Source organism: Salvelinus namaycush, chromosome 14, assembly GCF_016432855.1.
Source record: "Salvelinus namaycush isolate Seneca chromosome 14, SaNama_1.0, whole genome shotgun sequence".
NCBI lineage: Eukaryota > Metazoa > Chordata > Actinopteri > Salmoniformes > Salmonidae > Salvelinus > Salvelinus namaycush.
This window is the reverse complement of record NC_052320.1, coordinates 14,787,235-14,798,753: the sequence shown is the minus strand read 5'-3', so window position 1 is coordinate 14,798,753 and position 11,519 is coordinate 14,787,235. Positions and strand designations below refer to the sequence as shown.

The window sequence follows — 11,519 nt, the reverse complement described above, 5'->3', positions numbered from 1 at the left end:
GAAGCTGGCTACAAACGGCAGTGTGGTAATTGTGCTATTTAAGAAAAGGAGTTGGTCCTGTTAGACTTGTATTGCTCAGTCAAAAGGCGGCTCTCAGCCTGTATCAGGGATTGCTTCCCTCTCATCAGACAGAGAGAGAGAGGTAAAGGGAGGGAGAGAGACTGAGAGAGGGAGAGGGAGAGGGAGAGGGAGAGGGAGAAGAGGGATAGAGAGGGAGGAAAAGAGTGAGAGAGAACACTTCTATACTTCTGCCATGCACAAATGGAAAGTGGATGTAGATGCCCAGCCTTCGGGGAAGAATAAGGGTATTTGTCTTCTTTTGGACTTGAGTTAATGCAATTGAAACCGGTTTTATGCATGCTGTGGAGCTTTAACTCCTGCTATAAAATGAGGTCATTGTCAGAAATGTATTAGACTATCCAAAGAGAGAGGGTGTTGACACTGTCTATTCCGCAGGAGGGTGGCTCCTTTACTGCTGTATCTCCCAGGCTCAACCACACTCATATCACATTGTTATTAGGTAACATACCAACGACAACACATGTTTGGGGACTATATAAATGCATGGTATGGTGTATGGTATGGGCAGTGTTTGAATGTCGCTTTTGAGTGCATGTGGGTGCATACAATGCAAGAAACTGTTGGTTTCTAGAATGATTGATCTATCCCATTCTCAGTCGCCAGCTAGTTGGTTTTGCAGTGCTGTGCTGCTGTTTCTCCTGCAGTGTGATAGCTTTGGACTCTACCTTCCCTGGGAGGTCAGGCAACCGTGGATTTTAAGCAGCCAGACCAAATACCCAGGCTAGGCAGTCTCCTTTATAGCTTTCTCCTTGGAGTGCCTTAGAGTTTATTATGACACCATCTTCACAGAGACACACAGTTTGTTGTTTTTTTAGGAGTGCTTTCCCACAGCACAATGTTCACAGGAATATACAGTGCCTTGCAAAAGTATTCATCCCCCTTGGCATTTTTCCTATTTTATTGCATTACAACCTGTAATTTAAATGGATTCTTATTTTGTAATGGACATACACAAAATAGTCTAAATTGGTGAAGTGAAGTGAAAAAAATTACTTGTTTAAGAAAATTCAAAACTGAAAAGTGGTTTGTGCATATGTATTCACCCCATTTGCTATGAAACCCCTAAATAAGATCTGGTGCAACCAATTACCTTCAGAAGTCACGTAATTAGTTAAATAAAGTCCACCTGTGTGCAATCTAAGTGTCACATGATCAGAGAGGCAACAAAGAAACCAAAGATAACCCTGAAGGAGCTGCAACGCTCCCCAGCGGAGATTGGAGTATCTGTCCATAGGACCACTTTAAGCTGTACACTCCACAGATCTGGGCTTTACGGAAGAGTGGCCAGAAAATAGCCATTGCTTAGAGAAAAAAATAAGCAAACACGTTTGGTGTTCGCCAAAAGGCATGTGGGAGACTCCCCATACATATTGAAGAAGGTACTCTGGTCAGATGAGACTAAAATTTAGCTTTTTGGCCATCAAGGAAAATGTCTGGCGCAAACCCAACACCTCTCATCACCCCGAGAACACCATCCCCACAGTGAAGCATGGTGGTGGCAGCATCATGCTGTGGGGATGTTTTTCATCGGCGGGGACTGGGAAACTGGTCAGAATTGCAGGAATGATGGATGGCGCTAAATACAGGGAAATCCTTGAGGGAAACCTGTTTCAGTCTTTCAGAGATTTGAGACTGGGACGGAGATGCACCTTCCAGCAGGACAATGACCCTAAGCATACTGCTAAAACAACACTTGAGTGGTTTAAGGGGAAACATTTAAATGTCTTGGAATGGCCTAGTCAAAGCCCAGACCTCAATCCAATTGAAAATCTGTGGTACGACTTAAAGATTGCTGTACACCAGCGGAACCATCCAACTTGAAGGAGCTGGAGCAGTTTTGCCTTGAAGAATGGGCAACAATCCCAGTAGCTAGATGTGCCAAGCTTATAGAGACATACACCAAGAGATTTGCAGCTTTAATTGCTGCAAAAGGTGGCTCTACAAAGTATTATGAATAGTTATGCACACTCAAGTGTTCTGTTTTTTTGTCTTATTTCTTGTTTGTTTCACAATAAAACATATGTTGCATCTTCAAAGTGGTAGGCGTGTTGTGTAAATAAAAAAATACAAACCTCCAAAAAATCCATTTTAATTCCAGGTTGTGAGGCAACAAAATAGGAGTGCATTGTGTTTGACTTGCATTGTGTTTGTTGTGCATTGGGTTTGCTCTTGGTCTGTAGTGGACTGTGTTTGTCTGTAGTGCATTGTGCTTGGTCTGCAGTGCATTGTGTTTGGTCTGCAGTGTACTGTGTTTTGTCTGTACTGTACCGTGTTTGGTATGCTGTGTACTGTGTTTGTCTGTAGTGTACCGTGTTTGGTCTATAGTGTGCCGTGTTTGGTATGCTGTGTACTGTGTTGGTCTGTAGTGTACTGTGTTTGGTCTATAGTGTGCCGTGTTTGGTCTGTAGTGTGCCGTGTTTGGTCTGAGGTGTACCGTGTTGGTATGCTGTGTACTGTGTTGGTCTGTAGTGTACCGTGTTTGGTCTGAGGTGTACCGTGTTGGTCTGCTGTGTACTGTGTTGGTCTGTAGTGTACCGTGTTTGGTCTGTAGTGTACTGTGTTTGGTCTGAGGTGTACCGTGTTGGTCTGCTGTGTACTGTGTTGGTCTGTAGTGTACCGTGTTTGGTCTGTAGTGTACTGTGTTGGTCTGTACTGTACCGTGTTTGGTATGCTGTGTACTGTGTTGGTCTGTAGTGTGCCGTGTTTGGTCTGTAGTGTACTGTGTTTGGTCTATAGTGTGCCGTGTTTGGTCTGAGGTGTACCGTGTTGGTCTGCTGTGTACTGTGTTGGTCTGTAGTGTACCGTGTTTGGTCTGTAGTGTACCGTGTTTGGTCTGTAGTGTACCGTGTTTGGTCTGTACTGTACCGTGTTTGGTATGCTGTGTACTGTGTTGGTCTGTAGTGTACCGTGTTTGGTCTGTAGTGTACCGTGTTTGGTCTGTAGTGTACTGTGTTTGGTCTGTACTGTACCGTGTTTGGTATGCTGTGTACTGTGTTGGTCTGTAGTGTACCGTGTTTGGTCTGAGGTGTACCGTGTTTGGTCTGTAGTGTACCGTGTTTGGTCTGTAGTGTACCGTGTTTGGTCTATAGTGTACTGTGTTTGGTCTATAGTGTACTGTGTTTGGTCTATAGTGTACTGTGTTTGGTCTGTAGTGTACTGTGTTTGGTCTATAGTGTACTGTGTTTGGTCTATAGTGTACTGTGTTTGGTCTGTAGTGTACCGTGTTTGGTCTATAGTGTACTGTGTTTGGTCTATAGTGTACTGTGTTTGGTCTATAGTGTACTGTGTTTGGTCTGTAGTGTACCGTGTTTGGTCTGTAGTGTACTGTGTTTGGTCTATAGTGTACTGTGTTTGGTCTATAGTGTACTGTGTTTGGTCTATAGTGTGCCGTGTTTGGTCTATAGTGTGCCGTGTTTGGTCTATAGTGTGCCGTGTTTGGTCTATAGTGTGCCGTGTTTGGTCTGTAGTGTACTGTGTTGGTCTGTAGTGTACTGTGTTGGTCTGCTGTGTACTGTGTTGGTCTGTAGTGTACTGTGTTGGTCTATAGTGTACTGTGTTTGGTCTATAGTGTACCGTGTTTGGTCTGAGGTGTACCGTGTTTGGTCTGAGGTGTACCGTGTTTGGTCTGAGGTGCAGTGTGTTTGGTCTGAGGTGCAGTGTGTTTGGTCTGAGGTGCAGTGTGTTTGGTCTGAGGTGTACCGTGTTGGTCTGCGGTGCAGTGTGTTTGGTCTGAGGTGTACCGTGTTTGGTCTGAGGTGCAGTGTGTTTGGTCTGAGGTGCAGTGTGTTTGGTCTGAGGTGCAGTGTGTTTGGTCTGAGGTGCAGTGTGTTTGGTCTGAGGTGTACCGTGTTTGGTCTGAGGTGCAGTGTGTTTGGTCTGAGGTGCAGTGTGTTTGGTCTGAGGTGCAGTGTGTTTGGTCTGAGGTGCAGTGTGTTTGGTCTGAGGTGCAGTGTGTTTGGTCTGAGGTGCATTGTGTTTGGTCTGTAGTGTACTGTCTTTGGTCTGTAGTGTACTGTCTTTGGTCTGTAGTGTACTGTCTTTGGTCTGTAGTGCATTGTGTTTGGTCTGCAGTGGTAGTGGACGTGAGGACATGAGTCCAGTCAGGTTCAGAATATATTTGATCCTTTAAATCCTTCAACTCAGGAGGATTTCACAATATCAACATACTGTACATACTTACTGTACATACTCACTCTAAGGATTCTAACTCCCAGCCTTTATCACTGTGAAGGACTGTGTGTCTGTGTCAGCACCTGTTACCCCATGAAGCTGTTGGTGTGTGTGAGTATGTGTCACACGTGTGCAGGATTGAGAGGCCTAGCTTGCTGGCTGCTCCAGTGGCCAACTGAACTGCCATTGAGTCGATGTATCCGTGATGGGGCAGAACCTCTTGTCTGCGCTAATCCCTGAAAAACACAAGTGTGTGTGTGTCTGTGTGAATGATGTGGAGGCCTGGTGTCTTGCGAGGAGCGGGTAGGTGTTTGTGTGTGTGTGGAGGCAGCTGTCTGTGTAGTCACTGTGTCAGGCATGGAATGCAGTACAGTGTAAAAAGCGCAAAGTGTTCTTACTCAGGGCCTTGCATGAAAAGCCAGCAGAGCCACACTGGAAACAGCAGCAATCCAGCAGCAGCCATCAGTGCAAAGCCTCACAGCCAGCCTCACAGCCAGCCTCACAGCCAGCCTCACAGCCAGCCTCACAGCCAGCCTCACAGCCAGCCTCACAGCCAGCCTCACAGCCAGCCTCACAGCCAGCCTCACAGCCTTACTATTACAGCTGTATGGCCCCATGTCCTTATGGCCTCAGTCAGCACTGCCCCAGAGCCCCGCCTGCCCAGAGCCCCGCCTGCCCAGAGCCCCGCCTGCCCCAGAGCCCAGCCTGCCCCAGAGCCCAGCCTGCCCCAGAGCCCAGCCTGCCCCAGAGCCCAGCCTGCCCCAGAGCCCAGCCTGCCCCAGAGCCCAGCCTAACAGAGATATCAATGTGTTTCACCACAAAAAGACACTCTATGAATCTTATCAAAACATACACAATATAAATATATGTACAGTATGTCCCTCACTTAACCCTTGCTTTTCACATGTGGTTAGTTTGGTCGCAGATTCTCCCATTAAATCTCCTTCCAATAATCACAATCTGAACATGAACCCTATAAAATAACGGCACACTGTCTGCTTCCTAACCCTGTTTTTCAACACTCATTTGCAAACTGTTGGGAAAGGGACCATTTCCTACACTCCAGTATCCATGCACAGGAACTGACCCTGTATATAGCTATCTTACTTTCTCGTGTTCTTCTTATTTCTTATTTGTATTTATTGTGTTTTTGTTCTACCTTGGTATTTTTAGTGCTACATTGATATTGATTACTGCATTGTTTGGTTTGGAGCAAGAAAGGCATTTCACTGTACTTGTGCACATGGCATTAAAACTTGAAACTGAAAATTGTTTTAATATCTCAAATTGCGTATTTGGCAGTTGTATTTTTTTTGCTGTCTTTGTCAGCTCTTTATTTCCCAGTGAAGACACTATTTATTTCCCTCCCTCCTTGTCCCTGCCCTGACGGAGGCACTCGTTACTTTGGGACATTTATGCCAGATTGACTTGTGTTGCTGCTCATACAGTGATTTTGCCTTCTCATCAGAAACACACTTCTGTTATGATGGGGTTTGCTGGGCTGGATTGAGAGGCTTGGCCCTGTGAACATACATACTAGTATGGGAGCTGGTAAGCTAGGCAATAGTTTCTGACTCATCTCAGTCTGTCCTTTCCTCAACCCTCCCTCCCTCCCTCCCTCCCTCCCTCCCTCCCTCCCTCCCTCCCTCCCTCCCTCCCTCCAGAGACCTGTGAAATGCCAGTAGAGGAGTGTGAGGTGAATATGATTTGAACTATTAGTTCCTTGTCTGTAGGCCTTGGAGATGAATTGTAAATAGAAGTTCCATGTTGTGGAAGTTTCTGAAGTAATCGGTTCTGATCTGCCATAGGACCTCCTTTAGGAGAGGGCCACGGGTGTTGCCCTATACTTCCATGTGCCTCTAAAGGTAATACCTCCAGTAGACTGTATGTGTCTGTGTTTGACAGTAGTAACATACAGGTATGCAGCCTAATTGTTTATTCTGTATGCTTGGGAGTGCATACACTCTATGTGTGTGCATACATAAGTGTTTGTTTGTGTATCTGCCAAACATTGATAGACAGTAAAGGATGGAGTCTTTCCTCTCCTATGTGAGGTGTTGTCTGTGGCTTGCCTCCCTCACCCAGACTCTGATATGACCTCCATGTTAAAGATGCAGTGTGTATACATTTGCTTAATTATGAGGCCCCAGTTTTGTGGCCGGTGCTGTAATTGATATGCCACAAGCAATAAATCAGTGTTGGCGGCGCTGTGGCTCAGGGGTCGCTATCTGAGGAGGCAGGTTGAGCCCAGCCCAGCTGTCCGTCCGTCCGTCTACAACACAACCTGCCTCAGCCTCCCTCTGCTCCGCTCTCTGCAGCCAATTGATTCATTTCTCCTGCCTGGCATTTCCTCCGCCAGGCACAGCCCTGTGAGTTCAGGTGCATTACTGACTGACTGGCTAATAGCAGCCATCACCAACATCCTCCATCTCTCGGGAAGGAAAAGGCATTGTTTTGTTATGAAGACTAACGACCACTCCATCACTATCCTGATTTCTCCTTATCCATCTCTCTTCCACTCAACTTCTCTCTCTTCTCTAATCCTTTCTTCCATCTCTGTCACTCCTTTCTCTTGAAACATCTTCAGAGCGTCTAATTCAGTCTCCTCAAGACATTAAACAGCTGCCTTTTCCTCCCAGTTCAGTCAAAGCATCGTCATATGTTGGTTCAGTCCCGTGTGGCTCAGTTGGTAGAGCGTGGCGCTTGCAACGCCAGGGTTGTGGGTTCATTCCCCACGGGGGGACCAGGATGAATATGTATGAACTTTCCAATTTGTAAGTCGCTCTGGATAAGAGCGTCTGCTAAATGACTTAAATGTAAATGTTCAGGGACAATGTTTATTTTTCGTTAAAGTGATAGAATGTTGTGATAGTTATGCACCTTGTAGATGGACCTGTGATCTATACTATCGTTTTGATATCTCCAGAGAAACATCTCAGACTAGTGCCCTTGAAACGTCACCATTTTAAAAGTGGCTGTCTGATCACTGATCTGTGATTATAATGTGTAGGCATTCATGCTTGTGTGTGTGAGAGAGACTATGTAATCTGAAGGGTTTTACATCAGTAAGTGGGGCAGTGCGTGGTGAATGACTGAGTTGAGACGATGGTAGGTTTTGTGCCTCAGACACCAACTGCAGCCGTGACACAATGTGTCCGTTGTCTTGATGGGCTGGAGAACAGTGGGTTCATACAGCAGGTCATGATGGCTGACTGGGACTGGGAGATGAAAGCAGTCATTGACTTTCTGTCTGGGCCTGGAGAGTGTGTGTGTGTGTGTGTGTGTGTGTGTGTGTGTGTGTGTGTGTGTGTGTGTGTGTGTGTGTGTGTGTGTGTGTGTGTGTGTGTGTGTGTGTGTGTGTGTGTGTGTGTGTGTGTGTGTGTGTGTGTGTGTGTGTGAGAGAGAGAGAACAACCTCTGTTTGGGTCTGTAATCTTTTATTTCTCATTCGGGTCCTTTTATAGTCTCAGCTTCATCTACTACTCACAGTTGTACAGTATAATATGTAAACCTGCCCCCTCTATGTTCAGGTCATGTTGACGATATTAGGAATTGTTTGAGTGTAATGTCATGATACATTTACCTATTATAAATCATTCTGGATGGTGAAAGGGTGAACTGTCCTATCGCGGTACACAGTAGTGGATGTACTTCTAGCTGCATCTTGCTACACTGTGCCTGGCCCTCTGCAGGGCTGCAGGTAACGGTGAGGATCCCGGCAATGTGTGTAAAATATATATGAGGACGCACCATGGTCTGTCAGCCTAATGCTTTATGTTGAGTTAGTCAGACTCTGTCTGGCAGGCTGACATGCTCATCAAATGTTGTATAGGATTCCCCCTAAGGCCCTACTGTAATTGATGAATGTTTATGTATTCTGACTTCTTTTTGCCCTCACCGCTCTGTGTGGCTGGCAGAGCTTTTAAACCCCTGTTCAGTCGATAGGGAGAGAGCGTTCCCTGATCCTGTCTCCTAATGTGTGTTCTTCCTTCCCTTTGCAGGGCTGGCGGCCGAGGCGCTGGGGTTGATGTTATAGACGACAGAGCAGAGACACAGAGCCCAGAGGACGCCAGGCCAGCGCTACTCCACCGCCCCTCCCTTCCTTCAGCCTGGTGTAGGACAGCCACAGCTTCAGTAGAGGAAAAGAAACACAGACACACACCCAGGAACCTCTCCTCACCTAGCAGAGCCCAACATGACCTCCCACCCCACCCCACCCCTGGGAGGCCCTCTCCTTCCCTTCCTCCTCCTGCTGTCGGGGGTGTTTGCCACCACCCCCAGCGACCTCAGGTCCTTCTCCCCTCCAGAGGGGGGGCTCACACACCTGGTGGTCCACAACAAGACAGGTGAGGTGTATCTGGGAGCGGTCAACTGGATCTTCAAGCTGTCCAGCAACCTGACCAAGCTGCGCAGCCACGTGACAGGCCCTGTGGTGGACAATGAGAAGTGTTACCCCCCTCCTGGGGTCCAGTCCTGCCCCCACGAGCTGACCCAGATCAGCAACGTCAACAAGCTGCTGCTGCTGGACTACGGTCAGAACCGCCTGATCGCCTGCGGCAGCACCTCCCAGGGGATCTGCCAGTTCCTCAGGCTGGATGATCTGTTCAAGCTGGGCGAGCCCCACCACCGTAAGGAGCACTACCTGTCCAGCGTGGCCGAGGCTGGCACCATGTCTGGGGTGGTCATTGGTGGAGATGCGGCCGGGAGCGGAGGAGAGGCCGGCAAGCTGTTTGTGGGCACGCCCATTGACGGCAAGTCGGAGTACTTCCCCACGCTCTCCAGCCGCAAGCTGATGGCCAACGAGGAGAACGCCGACATGTTCAGCTTCGTCTACCAGGACGAGTTTGTCTCCTCGCAGCTCAAGATCCCCTCGGACACGCTCTCCAAGTTCCCCGCCTTCGACATCTACTACATCTACGGCTTCAGCAGTGAGCAGTTTGTCTACTATCTGACCCTGCAGCTGGATACCCAGCTCACCTCGCCCGACGCCAGCGGGGAGCAGTTCTTCACCTCTAAGATCGTCCGTCTCTGCGTGGACGACCCCAAGTTCTACTCCTACGTGGAGTTCCCCATCGGCTGCACCAAGGACGGGGTGGAGTACCGTCTGGTGCAGGATGCCTACCTCAGCCGACCCGGGACCAAGCTGGCGCGCTCGCTGGGCATCTCAGAGCAGGAGGAGGTGCTGTTCACGGTGTTCGCCCAGGGCCAGAAGAACCGGGCCAAGCCCCCCAAGGAGTCAGCCCTATGCCTGTTCACCCTGCGACGCATCAAGGAGAAGATCAAGGAACGCATCCAGTCCTGCTACAGAGGAGAGGGGAAACTGTCACTTCCCTGGCTGCTCAACAAAGAACTAGCCTGCATCAACTCAGTACGTTTTCCTTTCAGTGTGTGAATGAATGATAGTTGTGATGATGTTGATTTTGGAAAAGCACCTCTTTCTGAGTGAAGTTTCAGTTTTTAGCTTCATGAATCCAGAATGTGTGTGAGAGAGGGGGGAAAGGCTATCTCTGGTCTGTCCCTGGAGACTGGAGCATACAGTATGTGCTGCAGGGAGGGAGGTAGAGAGAGCAGCCACTCAGCCCTCCTCAGAGCTGCTGTCTGTGGGGGTCTACCCACCCCAGCTAGATCTAAATTAGAAACACTCTCACACTGACTCACACATCCACAACATTCTGTTGTAAGAGCTCTGTTGTGACTCAACTGAGTCATAGCAGAAGCACCTAACCTCATAGGCCTTTTCAGATCGCAGATGTATCTATGAAGATGTCTCGTTCTTTTCTTCCTCTCCCTCTGATACTCCCTCTATCTGCCCTCTCCCTCCTCTCCCGGCATCCTTCTCTATTCTCTCTCTCTCCTCCTGTCTCTTTATGGATGTGGCTACAGCCCTCTTCCCGGGCCACCCGGGCTGCTGTTGCCACATCATTAGGCCGGTGTGTGGGATTTGCGGACCGTCACTCTGTTTGCTGGGAGTCTCCCTTCTCCTCCGGCTCTAATTGATTTATATAGTCCTGAGGCTGTCGTCTGTCGCCTGGTGTGTCACCCCTGTCCTCACGGGACTCCTTGCCTGGAGGCTGCAGACTGGGGTCGGAGCCGAGGCTGAGGTCGGAGCAGAGGCTGGGGTTGGTGCCGGGGATAGGGCGGAGCGGAGGCCTGCACAGGGAGGGAGATTGTGAGTGTGCATTTCTGATAATAATCACCTAGGCTAGGCTGGCAGGCAGGCTTCTCCCGCCCTCACAGGCTCACAGGCCAGGGGAAACACACAGGGCTCCCTTGGCTTGGCTGGGCTTTGTAGTGGTCAGTCTGCCATTTCTCATGTTATGCAATCCCAATAGTCTCCCTAATACGTTTAATTCTGCTAGGCACAGGCTAGTAGTGCACAAGGACAGTCATATACCTCCAGTCACTGGAATGACGTGACATGGAGAAAGAAAGAGATGGCTATTGCATTATAAATGTAAGGGTAAATGATTGTTGTGAGATATGTTCTCCTTAAAAGCAACGTTTAACAGTGCCTTGAAGCAGCTTTCATCTCACTAGGCCCAGCTCTCTGTCGTGGACGTGGGTGGGGTACTAGCTTTCTCGCTGTATCTCTCTCGCTCTATCCCTCCTCTTGCACTCTCTCTCTCTCTCCCTCCCCTCTCTCTCCCTCCCCCCCTCTCTCTCTCTTTCTCTTTCCCCTCTCTTTCTCTCTCTTTCTCTCCCCCCTCGCTCTCTCGCCCCCCGCTCTCTTCATCAGATCCAGGCTGAGAAGGAGGATTATCCTACCACAGCCATGGAGAGGAGAAGAGAGCAGAGTAGTGGGGGCGTCTTCTCTCTGTGCTGGATGCTTGGCAGACAGTGAGCAGCCAGCTCTCTAGCTTGTATTAATGGTAATAACCGTGGCTATTCTAATGGCAGGCTGGGGGCAACCTGCTGAGGTAATGACGGCAGCATGTCTGAATGGTGCAGATGAAAAGATTACGCTCCCTCCTTCTGCTCTCTACAACGAAAGTCCTCCACCAACACACATTGCCAACGTCCAGCTCATGCATTATTCACCTGGACTGCGTCTGAAATGACACCCTATTCCCTATGTAGTGCATAAGTAGTGGTCAAATGTAGTGCCGGTAGGGCATGTTGGACATGCCAAACATTTCGGTCTCAGCCATGTCCTCACCTTCTGTTATTTAATTGTGCTTGATAACAATCCCCCCAAATCAGAAACCCCTCTGCCTCACTCCACTATACAAACAATTAATGTCACTTTCTGTCCGAAACCACAAGGACTTA

The 11,519-nt window shown here is 48.6% G+C and overlaps 1 protein-coding gene across 1 annotated transcript in view; it reads left to right on the top strand.

The window, feature by feature from the left end:
* The first annotated feature begins 8,398 nt into the window (after positions 1-8,398).
* plxna1a (plexin A1a) overlaps positions 8,399-11,519 on the top strand; it is a 238,802-nt gene continuing 235,681 nt past the window's right edge. The window contains exon 1 of the mRNA XM_039008029.1: positions 8,399-9,618. Coding sequence (XP_038863957.1) covers positions 8,446-9,618 — 1,173 coding nt within the window. The 5' untranslated portion in view covers positions 8,399-8,445. The remainder of the gene's footprint in view (positions 9,619-11,519) is intronic.